This window comes from Mirounga angustirostris, unplaced genomic scaffold (assembly GCF_029215605.1).
Source record: "Mirounga angustirostris isolate CCGP_5_RB_7025 unplaced genomic scaffold, mMirAng1.0.hap1 SCAF_15, whole genome shotgun sequence".
Lineage (NCBI taxonomy): Eukaryota > Metazoa > Chordata > Mammalia > Carnivora > Phocidae > Mirounga > Mirounga angustirostris.
In genome coordinates, this window is record NW_026991723.1 from 93,120,447 (window position 1) to 93,144,615 (window position 24,169).

The 24,169-nt window shown below is 65.4% G+C and overlaps 1 protein-coding gene across 2 annotated transcripts; it reads right to left on the reverse strand.

Annotated features, from left to right (window-relative positions):
- Positions 1 to 1,377: 1,377 nt before the first annotated feature.
- Positions 1,378 to 24,018, reverse strand: ABCA2 (ATP binding cassette subfamily A member 2). Of its 2 annotated transcripts, none has more exons than XM_054509512.2 (48): positions 23,830 to 24,018; positions 19,643 to 19,736; positions 18,549 to 18,660; positions 18,301 to 18,464; positions 17,886 to 18,013; positions 17,582 to 17,695; positions 17,038 to 17,256; positions 16,358 to 16,725; positions 15,939 to 16,098; positions 15,045 to 15,173; positions 14,803 to 14,970; positions 14,637 to 14,733; positions 14,038 to 14,211; positions 13,859 to 13,961; positions 13,669 to 13,783; positions 12,575 to 12,765; positions 12,236 to 12,386; positions 11,958 to 12,162; positions 11,661 to 11,825; positions 11,393 to 11,573; positions 11,091 to 11,303; positions 10,772 to 10,968; positions 10,505 to 10,687; positions 10,090 to 10,274; positions 9,845 to 9,965; positions 9,309 to 9,548; positions 9,020 to 9,226; positions 8,668 to 8,770; positions 8,247 to 8,566; positions 7,953 to 8,166; positions 7,753 to 7,858; positions 7,548 to 7,659; positions 7,398 to 7,458; positions 7,143 to 7,317; positions 6,854 to 6,969; positions 6,628 to 6,775; positions 6,235 to 6,358; positions 5,998 to 6,130; positions 5,791 to 5,908; positions 5,339 to 5,517; positions 5,126 to 5,267; positions 4,904 to 5,038; positions 4,682 to 4,785; positions 4,509 to 4,601; positions 4,294 to 4,396; positions 4,089 to 4,226; positions 3,812 to 4,018; positions 1,378 to 3,366 (listed from the first exon to the last, which is right to left on the reverse strand). In XM_054509512.2, exons 1-48 carry the CDS (start codon positions 23,884 to 23,886, stop codon positions 3,331 to 3,333), a joined length of 7,308 nt encoding a protein of 2,435 aa, XP_054365487.1. In that variant the 5' UTR covers positions 23,887 to 24,018; the 3' UTR covers positions 1,378 to 3,330. The 2 variants fall into 2 exon arrangements, with proteins under 2 accessions (XP_054365487.1, XP_045739520.1); XM_045883564.3 differs by lacking the exon at positions 23,830 to 24,018 and adding an exon at positions 23,383 to 23,546.
- Between the last annotated feature and the right edge of the window lie 151 nt (positions 24,019 to 24,169).

The following is a 24,169-nucleotide window of genomic DNA, read 5'->3' on the forward strand; positions in this document are numbered from 1 at the left end:
CAGCCCCAAGTGTCCCTGTAAATGCACGAGGGACATATACACAGATCCGTGCTGTCCTCTAGGTGGCAAGCACCCCGTCTGTGGGAGAGTCCTGATATGTTCACAGAAGAAGACAGAGGAGGTGAGTCTCTCTAGTCTCAGGTTTGGTGGTGTCGTGGCTGAATTGTGCCCCCCCCCCACTTCACGGTGGAAGTCCTAGCCCCCAGCACCTCAGAATGTGACATTAGGACAGAGTTTTTACGGAAGTCATCATGTTAGAATGAGGTCATCAGGAGGGGCCCTACCCCAGTCTGTGTCCTCATAAATGGGAGATTTGGACACAGACACACATGGCGGGGGGGCGCAACGCGAGGATGGAGGCAGAGGTCGGGTGGTGTCCGCAAAGCCAGGAACACGGAACGTTGCCAGAAAACCACCAGCAGCTGGGAGAGGTGGACCAGACCCTTGCCCACAGCCTCCGAAGGAACCAGCCCTGCCCACACCTTGATCTTGCACCTCTGGCCTCCAGACTGTGAGGGAATACATTTCTGTTTTTTGGTTTTTTTTTTTTAAAGGTTTTATTTATTTGACAGAGCGAGCACAAGCAGAGGGAGAGAGAGAGAGAGAGAAGCAGGCCCCCCGCTGAGCAAGGAGCCCGATGTAGGGCTCGATGCGGGGCTCGATCCCAGGACCCTGGGATCATGACCCGGGCCGAAGGCAGCCGCTTAACCGACTGAGCCACCCAGGCGCTCCTACATTTCTGTTGTTTTAAGCTGCTCCGTTTGTGGTACTTTCCGGCAGCCATAGCACACCAAGAGCAGTGAGAGAAAAAACCGACCCAGCTGAAAAACACTGCATCAGTATGTGTCCGTCTGGGTCTGCTCCTATCCTTCTGAGAAAAGCCAAGAGGACGTCCTCAGACCTTTTGAATTTCCTATCATGATTTCGTAGGCAGTGTTTTTAAATGAATGAGACCAGAAGCTCACAGTCACCAACTTTGGCCCCTGACCTACGCAGGGCCCGAAGCAAACCTCCCTGCCGCCGCCCGGCCGCCCTTCCCTTCCTTCCGGGGGTTGGGAGGGTGGGGGGCATTCTCGGCCTGCAGTCCCAGGAGCAGCTGGACCTGGCCTCATCCATGCAGTGGCCACACTTCTCTCCTGAGCCCTGGCTGGGGGCCCCTCACGGCAGTGTTCAACAGTCTGTTCCAAAAGGAGACACAGACTTGTAGGGGGACGGGGAGGGGCCCTGTGGCGGCAGGGGGTCGTGGCAGGACTGTGGACAGGTGATTCCTGACTCTGCCCACTGAGAGAGCCAGGTGAGCCCACCCGGAGTCTAGACAGGGGTTCCAAATACCATTCTGCCCAGAGGAACCAGGGCTCCTTGGAAAATGGCCAAATCTTTTTTTAAGATTTTATTTATTTATTTGACAGAGACACAGCGAGAGAGGGAACACAAGCAGGGGGAGTGGGAGAGGGAGAAGCAGGCTTCCCGCGGAGCAGGGAGCCCGATGCGGGACTCGATCCCAGGACCTTGGGACCATGACCTGAGCCGAAGGCAGTCGCTCAACCGACTGAGCCACCCAGGCACCCCAGACCTGGACATTGTAACAGAAAGGAAGTCTCCAAAAGAAATGGCCAGGACAAGTCGAAAGGACACGGAAGTCACCATGCAGGAGTCCCACTGGCCATATCCAGGATAGTTTGAGCGTAAAAATGACAGCAATAGAATTGTACACTTACAAGAGTTAAAACGGTAAATATTAAGTGTATTTTTCCACAATTAAAAAAAAATCTTTATTGGGCGCCTCCCCTGACTCTAAATAAATAAATAAATAAATAAATAAATAAATCTTAAAATAAGAAAGACTAAAAAGAAAACCACCATTTTGCAGCCCACCCCCCACTGGGGTAAAAGGTTTTGAGAAACAAGCTCTTCACATGACCCTTCATCCTCCTGGGGAGTCTTCTGTGTCCCTTCCAGTCCCCTTGAACGGGTCTCTGCTGGGATACTGACCATGGCCAAGCTTGAGGGGTGCTGATTCTGGGACCCTTCCTTGTGGCCTGTCTCCAGGTCCATCGCTGCGGAGCGCCCCACCCCCCCATTCCTGGGAGCCTCCACACTGCCCCCAACCTTTGATATTCCCTCCTGGACTTGGTTCTTCGCCTAGAGATCACCTCGTCCTGCAAGCCCCCCCATCCTGGAGGAGATGGACACAGCCCAGCACACACAGCTGGCCTGTGGGCCCTCAGTGGGCCCTGAGTCCCAGGGGTTGGGGAGAAGGTGGCAGGGAGTGCACAGCCCCAGGGTGGGCAACCTGGCACAAAGAGGCCCACTCAAGACCTGCCTCCAGGCAGGGAGTCCGGGCTGTGTGAGTGGGGCAGGGGAGGGGAGTGATGGACAGTCCCTGCCTCTGCCCCAACAGCTGTTAGAGGGATGAGGGGCCCCACCCCCTCCTCCTGGTTAACCCGGCCACCTTCCCTTCACTCTGGCCTCAGCGCTCGGGGACACTGCATTTGTGCCTGTGAGGCAGAGACCATAAGCTTGCATCAAGGGGGCCCGTCCTCACCCCAACACCCCACTCCACATGCGCAGGCTTGCATGGGCTTTTTTGTTTATTTAAAACAAACATCTGTGCGCCATGTACAGGTCCGGCTCCCGGTGGGTGGGTGTGCAGGGGGCCAAGCTGGGAGGGAGAGCAATGGCAGCTGGAGGGGGTGGGGAGGGGGTCTGGCCCCTTGCCGGCCAGCGGGTCCAGCTTCTCCATTCCTGCCACCGGGCCCCCCACCTTGAGGCAGCCCCTCCCTGGCCCACGCCCACGGCTTCCCTCAGGTGGGGGCCTCCCTGCACGACAGCAAGATGAGAAAGCCTCTTCCTAAAGCAAAATAAATAAGGGCCTGGGGACAGGACCTACCCCAGTCCCCAACCTCAGCCCCAGGCTGGCCCATCAGTACTGAGGGTCAGAGAAAAGCCCATTCAGGAGGTCAGGCCCGGCCAGCAGAGAGTCTGGTAGTACCTGGTGGCCTGTGTCACCCCAGTGGCCCTAGGGGTGGCGGGCAGAGCTGGAAAGGGGCAGAGACGAGGGGCCGGCCAGACCCCAAGGCTTTAAGGCAGAGCAGGGTGAGGGTGTGCGCAGCCCAGGGCCAGGCCAACCTTTGGCACAATCAGGGGAGGGCAGCGCAGTGGCCTCAGGCAGGGCTGAGGACAGGTGAGGGGCTGGAGGGGGCATGAAGCCCTAGGTCCCGGACCTCCCGTTCCAGGGCCTTGTGGGTGGGCACTGGGGGCACGGGGTGGGGCCTCGGCCACCGCCTGACTTCTGTCCCCACTGCATGTCCTTGAGCCAGCGCCTGGTGGTCAGCAGAGTGTGTCCGTGTTGAAGGAGAGCTGGGCCTGGTGGGCAGAAGGCAGGCAGGCCGGGCTTGGGGGCGCATCCACAAACACCCCCACCCCCCAGCCCCGGTGTGGGACTGGGTACCCCTCCTCTGTCCCTCTGGAGTTCTCCCTCAGTGGTGAAGCCTCCTGTGGCGTCTGTTGGCCAGGTCAGGTCGCTGCAGTGTTTCCAGCTCTCCCCGGTCCCCAGGCTCTGCTCCCCCCTACTCTGCTCTGCCCGTCTCGGAAATCCCTCCAAGCTCCCAACGTGTTGTGCGGTCTGCAGTGAGTCTGTATCTGCCTGTGCCTGGGGCCTCCGGTGTTTACCCTAGCCCTAAGTATCAGAGGAATCCCTCTGTCCCCTTGAGCTCAGGACAGCAGAGATCCCCAGGCGGCCCTCCCCCACACCTCTCCTTTTGCAGAACCCGAGCCCTGTGGCCAGGCTGACCCTACCAAGGCGGCTCACCCGCTCCTCCTCGAAGCTGATGAGGCCCTCGTCTTCTGTGTCCAGGTCCTCAGGCTCATCAGCCACTAGCGCCCTTAACTCCGTGGGGGCTGAGCGGGATCGGAAGAGGCTACGCAGGCGGCCCAGGGGTGACCGCAGGGCTGAGGGTGGCTCTGTTTCCTGCTGCTCTAAGTTGTCACTCTGCTTCTTGGCAAAGTTCACAAACACCTGGCGGACAGGGGCAGGTGGGTGAGCAGGGGCCAGCCCAGGCCCCCCGCCCCTGACCTGGAGCACTCACGTTGTCCAGGGTGGTTTGGCTGACGGAGTAGTCCTCGATGCCAAGCACGCCCACCACCTGTTCCATCTTGCTGAACACCTGAGCCAGTGAGATGCGCTCCGACTGGAGCTGGTATTGCACCTTCGTATGGTGACGCTCCTGGGGGGACAAGGGGGTCAGAGGCTGCTCAGCAGGCCCCAAAGCCCTACCCCGGGGCCCCACCCACCTTGAGCACAGCCTCTGGAAAGTTCCGGTTGAAGAACCGCACCACATCCTTCACGTTCTGGCTGCTCTTGGTCCTCACCGTGATCATGTAGCCATCTCCAAACCTGTGGGACAGGCCTGTGGCCCCGAGTCCCCAGCCGCCAGGGCAGCCTGTCCCCCACCTGCCACAGACCCCACAGCCCGCCACCCCAGGCTGGCACCGTTGGCCCGGCTCACCGGTTCTTCAGATGCTGGATGCTGCCCAGACAACGCAGGCGCCCGTTCACCATGATGGCGAGACGTGTGCACAGCGCCTCGCACTCCTCCATGCTGCGGGCAGACACACAGGCTGGGATGGTGGGGTGGGGCACGGTGTGTGGTGGGGAGGGGCGGTAAGGGCAGGGACACACCTGTGGGACGTCAGCACCACCGAGCGCCCCGTCTTGATAAGGTCCAGAATGAGGTTCCAAAGGAAGCGCCGGGCCTTGGGGTCCATGCCCGTGGTGGGCTCATCCTGGGGGCGGTGCCAGGCTCAGCGGTGGCAGCCCGCTCCACCCCAGGTGGCCCAACCCGCTGCCTCCGGCCCCGCTCACCAGAGGGTGCAGACGGGCCCACCCCCTACCCCGGCTCACCAGGAAGATGAAGGCGGGGTACCCGATGAGGGCAATGGCTGTAGACAGCTTCCGCTTGTTGCCCCCGCTGTAGGTGCCCGCGGGCTTGTCGGCGTACTTGCTCAACTCCAGCTTCTCCAGGGCCCACTTCACCACCTGGGGGCGAGAACCGACATCAGGGCCCGCCCCTCCCGTCAGCCCCTCCCTAACCGCCCCCCACCCCCCCGCCCGGGCGCCCCTCACCCGCGCCTCGTCCTTCCAGGGGATGCCACGGAGCCGCGTGTACAGCTGCAGATGCTCCCGGGCCGTGAGCTCGTCGAACAGGGCGTCGAACTGCGGGCAGTACCCCAGACTCTGCTGCACCTGGAGCAGCTCCTTGAGCACGCTGCGGACACCGTGCCATCAGCACCAGCGGCCACGGTCACCCCACCCGCCCAGGCGCCCGCCCGCCTGCACCTGTGCCCGTTGACAAAGGCCTCGCCCCCCGTTGTGCTCTCGTCACCCGTCAGCATCTTGAAGGTGCTGGTCTTGCCGGCGCCGTTCACGCCCAGAAGGCCAAAGCACTCGCCAGGACGCACGCCCAGGCACAGGCGATCCACCGCCAGGATACGGCCGATCTTGCGAGACTTGTACACCTGGCGTGGGGAGGGCTCAGCCCATTCAGCAGGGCCAAGCACTCGCCAGGCCGCACCCCCACCTGGGCCCCGCCCCGGCCTGGAAACACGCCCCCATCTGCGCCCTGCACCCACCTGAAAACACGCCCCCACTTGGACCCCGCCCCCCTGGAAACACGCCCCCACCGGGTCGCGCCTCTGCCTGGAATCACGCCCCCATCTGCACCGCCCCCGCCTGGAAACACGCCCCCACTTGGGCCCCGCCCCCCGGAGCCCCACCAGGGCTTGGCCCACCTTGGTCAGGTTCTCGATCTTGACCATGTCATTGTCAGCGTCCCCCCGCAGCACCCGCTGCCGCTCGCTGGCCACGTCCACATCGTCCTCCACGGGCTTGGTAGACACTGGCATTCGCCTGTGGGGACAGGGCAGGCCGTGCCATCCATCACCCAGTGCTCCCCGATTTGCTGTGGCCCCCACATCTCCTGGCACTCCCCAACTCACTGTGGCTGCCTCAGGAAGTTGTACTGGCACATGATGGTGAGGAAGAAGCCGACGAAGCCTTCGACCGTCATGGCCACCAGGCCCCTGGTGACAATGTCCCACTCGAACGGGGACTTCATCTTGTCAAACTGGCCTGTGGGGCAGCCGGCTCAGGGCCTGCGCCTGGGGGCTCCCCCCACACCTGCAAATCCCGATCTCTGGGGACATGACCCTCTACGGCACCTGCACCCCACTCACCGATCTTGGCGTAGTACTCGTTGATGTACTCGTTGTAGGCCATCTCCATGAGCCCATGGCCCAGGTTGTAGTTGGGGAAGATGAGGAAGCAGCTTTTCAGGTAACTATTGACCACCTTCAAGTCCTGCGGTATCACAGGGGGTCACAGGCACAGCCTGGGCTCCGCCATCCCGCCGTGCCCCGCTGCCCACTGTGCCCCGCCGCCCCCCTGCCCACCGCGCCTCGCTGCCCCCTGCCCTGCTGCCCGCTGTGCCCTGCCATCCCACTGCCCTGCCTCCCCGTCCCCTTGCCCTGACGCCCGCTGTGCCCGCCATCCCGCTGCCACGCTGTCCCGCTGTGCCCCGCCGCCCCCTGCCCTGCTGCCCACTGTGCCCCGCGGCCCCCCTGCCCCACCTTGTCATGCTCGAAGAGCTGCAGCAGGAAGGTGGCCACCGTGGCCGTGATGCCGATGAAGAGGTTGATGACAATGAGAAATACGTAGGCTGAGCTGGGTACCTCGAACCAGAAGGAGGCCGGGTACATGATGGGGGTGATAGACCACCTGTGGGTGGATGGGGGCAGGCGTCACCAGGTGGCCCGCCCCCACCCCAGGCCCACCCCCCCGCCCGCTCCCCCTTACCCATAGAGCAGGAAGAGAGAGAGCACGGCAGGGAAGTTGGTGGGTGATGTGTAGGCCGGCAGGTCGAACACAAACAGGATGATGACGCAGCAGGTGGCTGGGACCAGGTAGTTAAGCTACCAGAGCAGGAGTGGCAGGTAAGGGGCCCAGGTGCAGGGGTGAGGGGCCCCAGGGCAGGAGTGAGGGCTCCAGGGGCAGGGCTGGTGGGCCTGGCAGGAGACAAGGTCATGGGACGGCAGGGGTCTAGGGGTAATGGGAACCGCCCTCGGCCACGCGGGGAGGGGCACACCATGTCCCACACGTAGTTGGCGAGCCAGTAGATGACGGGGTTACAACCACTGACAAACTGCAGGTGCTTGGCCTTGGTAGACTTCTCGGCCACCAGGAAGACCACGAAGCTGGCTGGCACGAAGGACATGGCCACGATGATGAAGATGGCGATGACCACGTCCGTGCCCTGCAGCCTGGGGGCACGGCAGCCATCAGCCCCTGCCGGGCACCGAGTCCCACAGCAGCAGCCCTGCCCTCCCTGCCCCGTACACACAGGTAATCCAGGGATAGGCTGGCGCTCGTCTTGTTCATGGGGTGGTTGGTGACAGTGATGCCTAGGGCACAGGGGAAGGCGGCCTCAGGGACCTGCTCCGCGCCGACCCGGCCCGGCCCCGCCTGCCCCCACCCCCCCGCCTAGACTCACCATAGGCCGCAGGGTTGCCCTTGCCCTTGGGCAGGTTGGCGCGCAGGATAGCATTGTTCAGGCTATTGAGGTAGGTGGGCATGCTGTGGTAACCCTTGTTGTTATAGAAAACCTGGAGGGACCCAGAAGTGCCCTAAGAGCCCTGTGGGTTCCTGCCCACCTCGGCCGAGAGCTGGGCGCCCCGGGCCCGGGCTGCACGGCTCACCTGGGCTGCCCTGCGCACCGCAATCTTCCGCACCATGACTGGGGCCCGGGCACCAAATGACGCTGGGATGGACTTCTGGACGTTGCCAAAGGTGATGGCCCCATACCTGGGCAGGCAGGGCGCGGGGCAGTGAGGCCCGGCATGCAGCAGGTGGGCTGCCCCCTCGCCCACAGCCGGCACGCAACTCCCGCCCGGCTCACCGATGCAGCCGGAAGCGGTCAGAGGTGAAGAGCAGGTACTCGGAGACATTGTGGCCGGTGATGTCGGTCAGGATGTCTCCTGTGACCACCCGCATCTGGGGTGGACGCCCACCCACACCCCCGGGGCAGGAGAAGCCGGTGCCTTGCGCAGAGCAGGTGCAACGGATGGGCTCCCGCACCAGGCGTGGCAAGGACGGCGCCGACGTCCAGTTGTCTGTGGGCGTAGCAGGTACTGTCAGCTGAGGCCCGCACCTTCCCCTGCCTCCCACCCCCGGCAGCCTGCTGGGCCCATACCTGGCCCGGAGGTGGGGGGCAGCGAAGCATTCCAGGCCTGTAGCGGGTCCTCCTCTGGGGACACAGGGGAGTCGGACGGAGCGGGGGAGGGTGGAGGCGGCACGAAGTTGGACAGCGGCAGCCCCTGCGTAAAGGACTCCAGGCACATGCTGTCAAAGAACGCGGCGGCCAGCAGGCGGGACTCGCCGCTGCTCAGGTTCAGCACAGGCCCCAGGGAGCCGTTGGCCGGAGACTTCAGCACACAGGTGGCGCCCACACCCGACGGCAGCCGGAACGTGCTCACCAGCTGCTGGGGGCTGGCATCCGGCGACAGTCGCAACCTGGGGAGCCCGCAGTGTGAGTCTGGGTGGGGACGTGCCTGCCCATCTCCGCGCCCTCACCCAGCCCTGGGCCGCCACGGCTGCCTGGCAGGCGGCCTCACCGGTACTCCTGGCGCTCCTCGTTGGCGTAGGGGATGAAGTTGCCGCGGGGCTGGGTGTAGTTGTGGTACTGGGAGGGTGACAGGACCAGCGGGGGCAGGTCACCTGGAGGGGCGCACGGGGAAGCTGAGCGGGCTCTGATCGCCTACCAGTGGCCCCCAGGCCCAGGTCCCGCCTCCCCAGGACCCTCAGGGCCCAAGCTTGGGGTCTGGGTCCCAAGGAGACATGAGTCCCAGACAAGCCGCGCAGAGTGCCCGCCGGTCTCGGATGCAGTGCCCAGGCCCAGAGCGGGTGATTCCCGCCACAGTGGGACGCTGGCCCCCGATGTCCCTCTGCCTGGCCCGGCAGCCATACCAATCTCAGGGACGGAGAGGGCCACAGTCATGGCCACGCAGACAAAGAAGGCGGGGAGCAGGATCTGGGAGGAGAGCGCCTTCGAGTTGCGGCGGGCGCAGTGGAAGCGCTTCACCAGGAGCCCGTGGAACTGGCGCACCTTCAGCCACCAGCCTTCCAGCTTGCGGCTGCCCTGGCCGACCCTCGTCAGGGCCTCTGCCTCGGCTTCTGCGCGGGGAGTGGGGGCTGAGCAGGCGGCCCCGCGCCACCCTCCAGGGACCCTGCCCGGCCCCACCCAGCCGCCCCCCACCTTGCAGGCTGACGTTGTCAGGGTCCTGTAGGTTGTCAAAGAGGGGACGGTAGTCGCCATGGCCATCCGCGTAGGTGGGTCCCTCGTCACCACGGGCAGAGCCCACAGATGATGCGGACTGCAGGGACACCTGAGACTGCGCCAGCTCCGTGCACCGGGCCAGGCCACCAGCGTGCACCTCCCCCGGCGAGGCCGGGCCCCCCGCCCCCGGCAGTGCGTCCTTCTTGGACTCCTTCACGTCTGCCGTGGCCGAGGGGCCAGGGAGGGGAGAAGCGGGGCTCAGGCCTGCCTGGGACCCCAGTCCCCACGGTCACCCACCCACCTTCAGCCCCACTTCACCATGGGGAGCCCCAAGTCCCATGGCACCTACCTGCCCAAGCTCCTCACCCTCGAGTCAGCCTGGCAGGGAATCGTGGCACCTTGTTCCCACCCAGAGCCCTTGGTCCCCCAAAACAGGGGAAGAGTGAGCAGCCCCAGCCCAGGTTCAGGCCCCGGGGGTGGGGGCAGGACTGACGAGCAGCTCGGGGACCTCTCACCCGCCTCACTGTTCTCCAGAGACTGGTCCTCCTCTGACACCTTGAGAAATACCTCCTCCAGCGTGGTGTCCATCAGCCCGAAGCTGCTCAAGTGCAGCGCATCCAGACTCTGCTCCAGGTGCTGTGAAACGGCTGCACGTGACCCACTGCAGCACGGCCCCCCGCAGGGACGCCCCCCGCGCCTGAGCCCGCTCCACCCCGCGCCTGGGAGAGGCCCCCGCCCCTGAGCCCGCTCCACCCCACACCTGGAAGAGACGCTCGAAGGCCCCTTTCTTGGCAGCCTCGCTAGGCAGGATGTAGGAGAGCTCTGTGCTGGTGTCCGAGACCAGCAGGCAGGAGGCCACGTGCTTGCGGATGAACTGGGAGACCTGGGGCTCTGAGCAGCTGCTCAGCTGGGTGCGGCCTGGGGGGCTGGCTGGCAGCCCTGGCTCTAGGAAGGGAGGGGAATGCAGAGGAGCCCAGCTCAGGGGCTGCCGGAGGGGGGATTCTCTACAGGGGCCCAGCCAGGTCAAGAGGGGGCATGAGAAGCCCCAGGCCCGAGCAGGCGCACTAGGCTCACTGGGGCGGCGGTGGGGGCCACCGCTTAAGCTCACTGGGCTTGGAGGAGGGGTCCTGGGGTAGGCGGGGCCCCAGGCCGGCTCAGGCAGCCTCTGCACAGACCTTGGGGGTCCCCAGGCTCAGCAGGCCGCTTGACCAGAGTGAGCCGGTAGCCATCCCCGTAGGCGCCCTTGAGGAAGAGTGGGGAGCCACAGCACTTGAGCTTCCCATGCGAGATAATGGCGATGCGATCCCCGAGCAGGTCGGCCTCATCCATGTGGTGGGTGGACAGCAGGATGGTGCGGCCTGGGGGAGCCCAGGATCGGGGTCAGGGCGCTGGGCCGGTAGGCCAGGTGGGGGCCACCCACACCCGCCCCACGCCCTGCTCACCCGGCTTGTACTTCAGGATGAGGTCCCAGATGGCTCGGCGTGCATAAGGGTCCACGCCTGCGGTGGGCTCGTCCAGGATGATGGCGCGGGAGCCGCCCACAAAGGCGATGGCCACAGAGAGCTTGCGCTTCATGCCACCTGACAGCGTCTGCACCAGTGAGTGACGCTTATTGGAGAGCTCTAGGTCCTCGATCATCCTGAGGGCCACACAGGGTGGGAGCGGGCGTGTGGGGCCTGGACCTTGGAAGCCAGCGACGCTGGGGTCGCCTCTGGGCCCCGCCCTGCCCCAGCCCCTCGGCCCCCTCCCCACCCCACCCACTTGTCCATCTCCTTGCGGATCTCCTCCTGGGCCATGCTCTTGAGCCTCGAGTAGAACCAGAGGTGCTCCTCCACCGTGAGCCGGTCAAAGAGCACGTTGTGCTGTGGACACATGCCCAGGTTTTTGCGGATCTCGTCCATCTCCGTGCGGATGTCATGCCCATAGATGGTGGCTGACCCCGAGGTTGGTGGGAACAAGCCAGTGAGGATCGACCTGGGCGGGCGTGCAGGGTCACGACCCCCACCTCCTGCAGGGAGCCCGCCCTGCCGCCCGCTTGGTGAGGGCTCTGCCCTGACGCTCACATGGTAGTTGTCTTGCCAGCCCCGTTGTGTCCCAGGAAGGACACCACCTGGTTCTCGTAGAGGTTCAGGCTCAGCCTGTTTAAAGCCAGCTTCTTATCGTTCTTGTAGACCTTGGTGAGCTTGTCCACGCAAACTACCAGCGGCAGGTGGGTGGGCTCCTCCTCCATGCCCCGCATCTCCTCTGCACCAGGGCGCGGGTCAGCTACGGCTGCCCGGGGCCCCCAAAACCCAGTGACTGCCCCAGCCACCACCCTGGCACCCGCCTCACCCAAGCGCCGGCTCTCCATAGCGCAGGCCTGGTCCTCCTCCATGACGCTGAGCCGGGGGGCCCGTGCCCACGGCCAGCTCCACTCCCAGGCCTCCGTGCGCCCGCTGCCCAGCCAGTAGGACTTCTGCAGCGGGAAGTACCAGGGCCGGGGCAGCCCGTACATGCCTAGGGGTGGGCGGAGCACAAGGGAGGCTGACCGAAGGCTGGGGTTGCTGTCCAGCCCGGGCCGTGTGCCCGCCACCCACCCCAGGGAGCCACGCACCCTCTCCTTTCCCCCTCCACGGAGTCAGCTGGTACCTGGGTGCACAGCCTCAATGTACCACGTGAGCACGCCGTAGACGGCCGCATCCACCATCAGCATGGTGACAGCCAGGAGCAGGTTGAAGTCGTCGCCTTCCACAGGAGACTGGCTGAACGTGTGCCACTGGATGCCCACGCCTGCCACCTCGTACAGGGCAAAGTACTTGGAGCCCAGGCCAAAGGCTGTTGTGGACATCAGGGACTGAGGGAACAGTGGTGTCAGTGGGGGAAGGAGGCTGCACCCCACCCGCACCCCAACCACCCATGACCCTCACCGCAATGCACTTCTCAAAGGCGGTAATCTTGTCGTGGGCCACCTCCTCGCGGATTGCCACGTACATGTAGGGCACATAGCTCAGGAAGTAGATGATGCCGCCACAGGCCGAGGCCAGCTTGGCCTTGGAGTACAGCACAGACACCAGGAAGCTAGGGCGGGGCGGGCGGGGGGTGGGCCACGGGTCATCAGCCACACCCGGCCCTCGGTGCAGAGCCCGAAGCCCTCCCGGGACGTCCCTCCTGGGGTATGTCCGGGTTTCTGGGTGAATGCAAGGGATACTCTGCCAGGACTCAAGCAAGGCTGCCTCCCATCCCGCTGCCAGCCACACGGTGCTCACCAAAACATGATGGTGGCCACGGCATAGACGGCCAGGAAGAGCCAGATGATGAGCACGTGGCTGTGCATGAGGACCTGGCCGTACTTGAGGATGGCCGTGAGTGCCGTCACAGAGATGGAGAGCTGCACGAAGCCGGTGATGAACCAGGCCACCCAGTGCACCGCGTTGTTCAGGCCCATGGTCTTCATCACCTGGGGGCAGGTGCACAGCGGGCTGGGGCAGGAGGCCTCGGCACTTGGGGTGGGACGGCTGGAAGGAATGACCTGCCTCCACCCTGCCAGCCAGGCCCCAGGGAGGGAAAGGTGCCTGCAGCCTCCCCTCCGCCCTCATTCCTCCCCCCCCTCCACCCCTCCATCCCCCTCCACCCCTCCATCCCCCTCCACCTCTCCATCCCCCTCCACCTCTGCCCCCCACCTCCACCCCCTCCATCCCCCTCCACCTCTGCCCCCCACCTCCACCCCCTCCATCCCCCTCCACCTCTGCCCCATACCCCATCTCCCCCACCTCCATCCCCCTCCACCTCTGCCCCCCACCTCCACCCCTCCATCCCCCTCCACCTCTGCCCCATACCCCATCTCCCCCACCTCCATCCCCCATCTCCCCCACCTCCATCCCCCTCCACCTCTGCCCCCCACCTCCACCCCTCCATCCCCCTCCACCTCTGCCCCATACCCCATCTCCCCCACCTCCATCCCCCATCTCCCCCACCTCCATCCCCCTCCACCTCTGCGCCCCACCTCTACCCCTCCATCCCCCTCCACCTCTGCCCCATACCCCATCTCCCCCACCTCCATCCCCCTCCACCTCTGCCCCCCACCTCCACCCCCTCCATCCCCCTCCACCTCTGCCCCATATCCCATCTCCCCCACCTCCATCCCCCTCCACTTCTGCCCCCCACCTCCACCCCCTCCATCCTCCTCCACCTCTGCCCCCCACCTCCACCCCCTCCATCCCCCTCCACCTCTGCCCCATACCCCATCTCCCCCACCTCCATCCCCCTCCACCTCTGCCCCATACCCCATCTCCCCCACCTCCATCCCCCTCCACCTCTGCCCCATACCCCATCTCCCCCACCTCCATCCCTAGGCCCCCACCTCCTTCAGCCGGTGCTCCTTCTCTGCTACAATGTGCTGGATGGTCATGGCCACCGAGTAGACCCAGGAAATCACCATGCAGAGTGGCATCATGTGCTCGATCACAAACAGGAAGCTGGGGTCAAGGCAGGGGCGTGAGCGGAGGGGCTCAGCCTAACCCCAGCCCCCAGTTTCCCCCACACACACTCACTCATCTCGCGTGTAGCAGGGGTAGGGAAACATCTGTACGTAGTTGCCGGGCTCCACCACGTCGTGCCCCACGAAGGTGTTGATGATGGCGCGCTCCATCATGTCTGCGGGCAGGGGGCGGTCAGCCATGGACTGGGGGCGGCCAGGCCCTACCCCCGCAGCCCCAGGAACGGCCCTCACCCTGGATCCAGACGAAGCCATACAGGAAGTAGAAGCGGCCGCCCGTGTTGGGCCCCGGCCGCCAGTAGGCCCGGCGGATCTCATTGGTTTTCTCAGTGAAGCTGGAGTTTTGGCGGATCTTGTAGTGCACGTGGGGCGGCAGGGAACCGTCCTTGCGGGTCTGGAAGATCACGCCTGGGGACATGAGGAGCAGGTGGAGGGGCAGAGCCGGGGCTGGCTGCGGGGATGGGGTGGGGTGGGGGGGTAGGGGCCTGAAGGGAGGGAGGGGCAGGGACAAAAAGGGGGCGGGTCCTGGCTAGAGCAGCGCTGGGCGGGGCCTTAGGGGCATGGGGGTGGGGCCAGGGAGGAGGTGGGGCCGGGGTTGGAGAGCTGGGAGGGGGCGGGGCGTGAAGGAGGGGCCAGGACCAGGGGCTGGGGCAGCGCTGGGGAGTGAGGGGCGGGGCCAGGGAGGAGGTGGGACTAAGGCGGGGTGACGTTGAAGAAGGGAAAAGGGCACAACGGGCAGGGAAAACGGTAGGGGAGAGTTGTGATGGGGGGAGACTGGAGGCTGGGGCTGGGGGGGTGGGGGCAGAAGAGCAGGGGTTGGGGGACCAGCTCACTGGCGAACACGGTGACATTGTCCTGGTAGGCCTGGTTGAGGGTATAGTTGACGATGCTCTCTTCATCGGGAAAACCCTTGAAGATGTCCACACTCACCTGGGGGGAGGCGCATCGTTGGAGCCGGCCCTGGGCACCAGCGGAGCCCGCGGGGCCCGTCCACCCCACCTTGGACATGAACTGGATCCAGCCGCAGGCCGCGTTGTCAATGGTATCCAGCTGCTGCAGGAGGGCCGAGCCGTTGGGCAGTGAGAAGTTGTCCTGGCGCAGGGCAGGCGGTAGCTCCTCCAGGGACAGGTTCAGCGCTTCGGGGCGCAGCCGCAGCTCTGCCACATACTGCGGGGGAGGCCTGGCTCAGAGGGCGGCCCAGGTGGGGCCCCTCCCGCACCCCAGCCCGGCACCCCCAGCACCTGCTGCAGCCAGCGCAGATGCTGCTGCAGCCGGCCCTGCTCCAGGAAGCTGCGGATCTCGGCAGAGATGTTGAGCCACACTTGGGCGTAGTGGGTCACATTGCCTACAAAGGCAAAGGTCTCGTTGGCCTGCAGAGGGTGAGGGCATGAGTCACGGGGCTCATGGGAAAACCCTGGCCAGCAAGGGAGTTCTCCACTCCTTTGTCTCCCCCCAGGCCAGTCCTCGCCTACAGCCAATCTTGCTCTGGCCAGACTCCCACCGGCATGCCGGAAAACTTTGCCTCCCCACCTTCCTGCAAGGACCCACAGAACTGGCTCTGCCCTGGCCCCCGGGGCCGCCTGGCTTCCCGCTTCCCCCATTCACCTCTGTTGGACCCTCCTCCACATGTTCCTTGAACAGCCCTGACACCTGGCCCTCCTCTCCCCCACACTCATCCTAGAGACCCCTCCACAGGCTCTCCCCTTCCTGGGCCACTTCCAGCCCTAATTTCTACTTCTCCCAGACAGGACTTCTCCCCTGGAATGGCCACAGACATCTTGCCCTCAGCTGGCCCCATGTGGCCCCTCCTCTATCCAAACCAGCACTGCCGGCCCTGGCCATTCCCAGCCAGGCCAGGACCCTGCACCTGGGCAGGACCCAGCCGGTCCAGGACATCCCCACAGCAGCCCCCAAGTGCCCCTGCACTTGGAACGCCCTCCGATGGTCCTCCCCTCCTCCCCCACAAGCCAACTCAGAGCTCAAGTGCCAGGGCCGCAGCCCCCTCCCATGACAATTTTACTGACCCCAGTCTCCCAGGCCTGCAGAGCCCCTCTGGCCTGCTCCTTCAGCTTCTGCCCCAGAAGGAGGCAGAAGGCACATGCAGCTCAAGCCCCCAACGCGCTAGAGTGGCGCACCTTGAGGATGACGCGGTCTGCCTCAGTGCCCGCTGGCGCGTACAGGATCTTGGGATTGCTGGTCATAAGGTGCACGAGAAGGCCCAAGTTCCGCTGCTCCTTGCTCGTAAAGCCCAGGGAGCTCATGTTGCCCTGCCGCAGCGCCTCCGGCTCGATGGTGCTAGCGCGGGGGGCGGACGTTAGGGGCGCAGCTGGGGGTCTGCCATGGGGATCTGGGCGGGGTGTCCGGGGTTGGAGGCGGGCCTTCAAGAGCCGGCGGGGCAGAAGTTCAGGGTGGGAGTGGTGCATCGGGAGGGGCGGGGCATGGGGCCGGGATTCAGAGTGGGTGCCCGGTGTGTGTAGGGGGGGTCAAAGCCCGGCTAGGGCTCAGGCCCCGCCCCTATTTGTCTTCCTGTGCCCTTTCCCTGCCGCCCACCTACCGGTTGTTGCCACACAGGATGGGCTGCAGGCCAGCCCAGAGCTGCACGAAGGCGGAGCACTGACCCTGCAGCGCGTCCGAGGAGGCCGGAGCCGCCGCGGACGGGGCGCTCTCCTCCACGGTGGAGTTGGAGCTCGTGCCCCCCGCAGCTCCGGTGCCGTTGGCCGTCCTTCCAGGGCCGCTGGCTGGGGGGCCCGGTGCACGGCGGGCGCAGGCGCCCTGGGGCAGCAGCAGGGCCAGGGCCGAGAGGACGTCCACATCCTGCAGAACTTTTTGGGCGTCCAGCAGGTCCTCCAGCAGCGCCTGCAGCCGCTGTGGGGGTGGCGGCTGCTGCTGGGGAGCCGAGGCGTTGGGGGCGTCCAGGCCCAGCTGAGGGGAAATGGGGCATGTGGGGAGATGCAGGCCCAGGAGAGGGAGCAAGGGCTGGAAACTGATGTGAAGGTGCGTGACTGAGGTCAGGGGTGGACAGAGGACACAGGCAGGGATGAGAGAGATTGAGGGAGAGTTTGGCTAGGGGCTGGGAAACAGACTGGGGGAGGACATGGGGCATGGCTCACTGGGGGTGCATGGGACGCCCAACCACAGGCACACCCCACTCGCAGCCTTGGGCCCAAGGAGCCCCAGCACCTCCTCCAGCCCAGGCGGTGGGTCCATGGGGCCAGCAGGCAGGCAGGCTCTCACCTGCTGGGCAATCTTGGCCACATCCAGCTGGTTGTGGAGCTCAGCAGCCAGCCCAGAAAATCGCTGGGCACGGGCTGCAGCCTGCCCACTGCAGACAGCATCCCGGTAGCCCTGCAGTGCTGTCTGCTGACCCTGGGACACAGTGAGGATCCGGCCTAGCTTCCCAGAGCCCCGTGTACAGGTGAGTTGTTCCAGCAGGGCCGGGGCCAACAGCAGCTCCTGGGGGCGGGGTGCAGGGAACAGCTGGGGAGGTACCCCAACCAAGAGGGAACCAAGGCCCCAGCCCAAGAAGGCCTCAGGTCTCCCCTGCCCCACCCCCTGCACCAAGTCTGATAGCCCAGGCACTGTAATGGGGGTGAGGGATGGACGCACATCACTATCCTGCCCTCCCCCTCCCCATGCTAGCCACGGACTCCCAGGGACCTCCCTCACCCTCAGGAGAAGCTCAGGATTATCAAGGGGGCTCCTTTCTTCACCCTCTCAGGCAGAAACACCCACCCGGAGGCAGGCGGCATGTTCCCATCCCACTAACAGGTCCCCTCACCTCCATCCGGAATAGGGGATTGCTACCCAGGCGGCTCCAGGGCTGGTCCTGACTCCTGGGGAGTCCTGACCCCACATCTAGGGCAGGCGAAGGGCCAAAAAGCAGGTGATAGACCTGGGGTATAAAGGGGGCGTGGCTCAGGCCAGGGGGTCCCAGAACCCGGCCCCAGGGCTGCCTCAGAGCCCCGCATCCCTCCTCCTTGCTCTCCATTCCTACAAGCAGGGGAGGGCAGAGAGGACAGCCCAGGGCTGGGAGCCACCCCAAGAGGAGACACATGCTCGCTGCGGACGCTTGTCCCACTCACCTCAGGCAGGTCCACCTGGGCAGCCAGGAGGGCCTGAGCTGTGCTATTAGGTAGCGACAGATTCTGCACCAAGAAACGCCAGAGCTCCTGTGGGTCCCTGGCCACCGAGCCCAGAGAGAAGGAGGACACTGGACAGGCAGAAGGACGGCGCTGAGAGCCAGCTGGGCCCAGGGTCAAGGCACCCAGAACAGACGCAGAGCCGAGGTGCCCGCGCCAGACCCAGCCATATGGAGGGCAGCTCGGCTGGGTCCGCCTGAGCACGTCTGCCCGGGAACCCAAAGCGACGGCTCAGACGGAGGCCCCACCACGGGCCCGCGGCGAGAAGTGACCAAGCTGGGGTTTGAATGCAGCTGACATCAGAGCTTGGGCCTCGAGCCCCCCAGCATGGGCACAGCCCAACCTGCCCAGGGCGTACCTATAGGTCTGTCCAAGTGGCTCTCCCAGGTGTCCGGGCTGGAGCGGAGGGCCTCCAGATGCTGGCGCAGGGCCTCGAGCTCCGAGCCCAAGCTGGGCCGCGCAGGGTCGAACAGGTTGCTCTCCTCCACCACACGGTTGAGGCGCTCCAGCAGCTGAGTGACCCTGAACCACCATCAGAGGTCACCCACTGGCCTCTGCGGGGGCGGGGGGCGGGGGGGAGCGGGAGGGGGTGGGGGGGGCACTCACGTGGAGTTGGCGTACTGCAGGAAGCCAAACTCGTCTCGCTGGCCATCCGGGCACAGAGACTGCATGACAGGCAGGATGCCAGCAGAGGTGAGAGGTGCGGCCGTGTAGAAAGCTGCAGGGGTGGGGGCGGTCAGGACAGGTGAGAGGGCCCGAGGGCAGAGACAGGAGAGGACAGGGGAAGGAGTCAAGAAAGGGGAGGAAGATGAAGGCCAAACAAAGAAATTTAGAGAAAGTCAGGGAGGAAAAGCAGCTTCGGGCAGCAGACGGGGCAGAGGGCCAAGAGTTCTAGTGCAGATGACCCCAGCAGGTCAGAGGTCAAAGGGTGTCTGGTCATCCCTTCCCCACAACTCCCAGAGTGTCCCTCTTCCCTTGGCCAGCCAAGGCCAAAATGCCTGACCCCTACCCTAAGAATTCAGGTGTGGCACTGCCCACAGAGCCCAGGGGAGCATATGGGGCCCCCACTGGGCAGTGACCTCTGACCTCTCTGGCCAGTTGGTTAGCAGAATGCAGGAGCCCATGGGGGTCTGAGGGGAGAGCAGCCAGGTGACCCGGCCCCAGCCCTGCAAGGCAGGGCCAGGCAACCCCACAGAGAGACGGACGCCCCCCCAGAAGCTTGACCTGGGAGCCACCGTGGCCCAGGCCCCCTTGGGTACCCACTGCCCCCCATCCCCCAGCGCGCCAGCCGTCCCTGACCGTGGGCAAGGGGGTTCTGCAGGACACAGCCAGGCCAGGAAAGGCTGTTAATGCAAGCGGGGGCGGGGCGCGCTTAGGCTGCACCAGGAGGGCTGCTCACTTACAGACTGCATGCAGGCCCAGGAGGAGGACCAGAGACCATGCGGGGGAGGGGCAAAACAGAACAGAGGAGAACAGTGAGGAATGGCCGCCATGGCCAGCCCTGTCCTCAGGCCCAGCCAGGAGGCACGGCCAGGGACCACGCGGGGGGGCAGGCACACGGACCGCACCAGGACAGCGTGGGAGCTGGGACACGTGTATGGTCACGTGCACCCAGGACAGGCACAGATGCATGATGCAGTGAGGACTGCCCACCCAGCTGTGCCCTGCCCCCCCCACTCCCCCCAATCAAGGACACTCACCTTCCTTTACAGAGATGGTCGGTTTTTTCTGCCGAAGCCCCAGCAGAATGAAGAAGAGGACAAGAGGAATGAAGATCTCAAAGGCCAAGACCCACTGGAAAGGGCGGGCTGAGTAAGGCCACCTGCCCTGGGCAGCCTGGCCTCCCACACCACCTGCCCAGGGCTGGACAGGACAGAGCCACACCCTCCTCTCCCCAGACAGATAGATGTCTTCCTGGCAGGCAGGGCCAGCCGCGCCCAGCCTGGACCCCACATACCTCCCACAGGGACCACAAAAGGTCAGCCCAGGCCCTCAGGGCCAACAGAGTTGGCCTCCCCTTTCTTCAAGGGCCTTTTCTATGGGGGCGAGAGCGCGAGTGTTGCCTGGTCCCAGCAAATCCGCTCTCCCACACCCCCAGCCCAGGTTCTGTGTGCCGCAGTGATTTGCCAGTCAGCCTGTGGTCTACTATGACCCATGAATCTGCCCAGCTCAGCTTACTCCTTCCCCACCTTCTCCTGGCTAGGATCTTGGAGGTGGTCCTGGGCCCCAGCTACGGCTCCCACACTCCCCCAGGGTCAGCCCCCCTCACTGTCACAGCGCCATTACACCCCACAAGAGAGCCTAGGAAGACAAGGCCTGGACAAGGCGAGGCATGGCTCTAGCCTAGGGCCCTGAGCCTCCAGGAAAGCTGCTCAGAGGTCTGAAAGCCCCGAGTGCCTCCTTCTGCCCTGGCCCCTCTCCCTCACTCCACGTGGCTCAGGTGGGCTCAGCAGTCCTGCCTGCGCTCCCCAGAACTCTTCTCTATTCCCAGGACTGCTCCTGCCACCCCCGGCTGGGCACCAAGGTGAGCCCTGGCGGAACTTGCTCGGAGTGGGGAAGGAATGCCAGAGGCCCCAGGGCCCCAGCCTTCCCTCTGTTTCACCTGGAAAACGGAAGGACTTCTCATCGTCTGTGACACCGTCACCTCTCCTAGCTCAGGGAGGGAAGGTGGAAAGAGGACCTTGGGCCAGCTGCTCTGTGGGGGAGCCCCCCCCTGCTCAGCCCAAAGACACACCCTGACCCTCACCCCCACCAGCTCTTCTCAGAGGACCAGGTTTCCTTCATCCTCACCCCTACCTGGGCCCAGACAGACTCCAGAGCCGCCCCCCGCCCCCCCATGGCATTCCGTCTGGCCCAGGGCCCGGACTCCCAGCCCCCCAGCGTGGCACAGCGGCTGTTGTTTACGTGCTTTGACAATAGTGCTCTGTGGTCTGAAACACCCCACTGTGTGTCCGCACCCCACGCCCGCCCCAGTCCGTGCCAGCCTCCAGCCCCGCCCCGAGCCAGGATCCGACCCAGGGCTAGCCGAGGAGGCACCATGGGCACCCACAGGGCTGGGGATGGCACCCATGCCACACACACATACACAGAGCCAGGGTGGCTGCGCGCGAGGCAGGCGGCCAGGGTCACGGCCAAGGTACCAGCCCCACCCACACCCGCCCTGCCACTGGGCACCTCCACCGTGTAACTGCAGCAACAGGCCTCGGCTACCTCCTCATTGCTATAGCAACGGCCGCCGCAGGAGCTGCTGGGAAGAGGGAGGCCTGCTGGGCGGGCAGGCGGGCAGAGGGGCATCTGGTTACGGGCAGGGAGCACAGGTTCCTTGCCCCTTGCACCCCACCAGGGGCCCGCAAGGTGGTCAAACCCCAGTGCCCTGAGATTAGCCCAGTGCCCCCACGCTGTTCCCGGCGCCTGGGTGCCCACTCTGGGCCTGAGCCCCCTCCTGCTGTGTCAAGGGGAGAACAGAGGAGAACTGAAGATGGAACGGCCTCTTTACCCAGTGAGGAGGCCCCAGCAGCCCCAGCTAAGAGGGGACAGGCGACACTCACAGATGGAGAAACCCAGGCACAGAGGTCCTTGGTTCCTACCCTCCAAACCAAGCTTTCCAGGGGTGCACCCCCACCCCCCAGAGAAGTGCATAGCACGCAGAGCAAAACCTCTGTTGGCCGAGCCCACAGGTCTAACTCTGAAGCCCAAGACCCTCCCCGGAAAGTGGGGGGCCAGCATGAGCGTGCCAGGCCTCTGGCCAGCCCCAGCCCCTGCCCCATAGCACAAGCCCAGCAAAGGCCTTAGCCACCCTGGAGGAAGAATTTCTGATTTGCTATGGCCTCAAGCCAAGGACCTCCATGTGGCCTGACCAGCCCCTGGTAGTGCTGCTGGGCAGGGGCACAAGAAGATAAGATTCTAGGGAAGGCCCAACCTAGCAGGGGGGGGCCACTCCTGGGTGTAGGGCAATAGACATCTCCCACCTGCCTGCCCGGTGCCCCACAAGCCACTGCTCCCTTCCCTGAGCCTTGAGATCCCCAGTGGATTCAGGGGCCATCATTCTAGCCTCTGTTCCCAGCCCCTGGGGGGCCCTTACTGCCAAGAACCCTGGGGCTGATACTAATACATGCAAACATCCCAAACCCCTCCCCCCCGCCAAGCCCTGCCCTGGTGTCCCCAGTAACCCGAATCTGAAGCAGGGGAAGCTGCACCAGGCCTGATCCATGGCACCCAGAGCCAGCCAGCCCCAGGCACGTGTTCCCCGCCAGGCTCAGGTGCCCAGAGGAGTCCTGCCAGGCCATGGTGATGACGGCCACCCTGCCCTGTCTGCAGTCCCGGGTTTCTCTTCCCAACGAGGGACGCTGGCAGGAGCTCATCAGCCCAAGGGGACTCAGAGTCAGGTGGGAGAGGAGCCTCTCAGGCCCCAGGTGGGCAAGAGGATGCTTCCTCCTCAGGCCCCCCACTCCGGACCCCAGCCTGCTCTGGGCCTGATTGTGGAAAATCCCCAGGGCCCATTCAGAAACCCGAGCTGCCCAGGCTTCCCTGTGCTATCGGCTGGGCAGGACAACAGGAGATGCCCCTGCCTTTCCCAGGGCAGGAGCGGTGAGGGCCAGCATGATGACATCCATACAGCCTCAGGCTGGCTCCCCACCAGGGCTTCTGTCCCTGACAGCTGCTGTGTCCTGCACCCTCAGGCCCCGGGCTGCCCCAGGCACAGGGCTGGGGTGCTTGGTGGTCACAGCTTGGAACAGCAGGACCCGGCTCCCAGGGGAGATTAGAGGGTGGATCAGCCTCAGGGAGGACTGTCCCAAAGGACAAAAGGGTTCAGGGATGCAGACTGGCAGATGCTGGCACAGCAAGGACATCCCATTGGTGAGAAAGCAGGAGCAAGGGCTGGGGGACTTGTGGGAAGGGTGAGGAGGAGAGGGGGAGGGGGAGGAGAAGGAGGGGGAGGAGGAGGGGGGAGGAGGATGAGGAGAGGTGTCTGTCCAAGGACAGAGGGAAGGGGCAGGGTCCCTGCAGGGGCTCCAGGGGGGCTGGGCCCAGAAACCAAGGACCTTCTGGGCTGGATTAGAGTCCCCCATGCCAGCCCTCTGTCCCGGGAACGAGGGCCTCCCGCGACCCCAGGGTCCTGGGGCCGCTCGCCCCCCTACTCGAGCCGCTAGCCCCGAAGAGCGCGCGCAGGGCGCCCATCCCGTGACTCAGCCGAGCACCGCGAATGTCAGCGGGCGCGGGCCGCGGGCTGGGCACGGCCGAGCCCCCTCCCCGGACACCGGAGCCCGCAAGGGCGGGCGGGGTCCCGCGGAGTGGTGGCCGGGCCCGCCGCCCCCGGGGCCCGCCCGGGGTCTACGCGCGCCCGGCCCGGCCGCACGTGCGCGCGGAAGGCGCGCCGCTGGACCCCCGTGCGCGCGACCTCCGGCTCGGGGCAGGCCCGGAGGCGCGCGGGGTCGCTCACCGGGCTCCGGCGCTTCAGCGTCACGTTCTTCCAGAGCAGCAGCTGCAGCTGGTGCAGGAAGCCCATGGCCGGGCCGCGCTCCCGCCGCCTTCGCGCCGCGGCCCGCTCCTCTGCGCGCCCCGCCGGCCCCGCCGCCCGCCGCCCGCCGCGCCGCTCGGCATCGCCCGCGCGGGGCGGGGTCTGGGGCGTCCGGGACCGGCTCCGCGCTGGCTCCGCCCCGGCGGCCGCGGTGACAGCCACTCGCGGCCGCCCCCCGCCCGCGCCGCCCCCGCTTAAAGGCGCCGCGCTGCGCCCGCCGCCCGGAGCTGCGTCCGGAACCCCCGCCGCCCTGCCGGGCCGTTCCTGGAGCTCCACCCGGCCAGCCACGGGAGGCTGCGTCGGTCGCCCGCATCTCGCCGGGCGTTGAAGTGACGTGCCCCAGAGCTCACATCTAAACCCCCGACTCACCCCCGCCTGGGGTGCTCTTCTCCCAGGGGCATGTGGCCGGCGCGCAGCAACCCCCATTGGAATCGTCCCGCAGAGGCGCCCCAAGATGGTCACTGGCCCCCAGGGCACCCTGGGTGGATGCTGAGGGGGTGCACGACCTCCGCCCGCCCGCGCAGAAGTGCTGGGGGCAAGAATTTCATCCGGACGTCAGAGCCAGGTCCCGGTCCCCAGCGTCACTGCCAGGCTGGAAGCGGGTAGCCGCCCGCACGTGGGGAGGGGACAGCTCAGTCCTGGCTGGAGATCCCATCTGTGCAGGGCGGGCAGTGTCTGCCCTCGAGTCTTCAAGAATCAACGTTCTGGC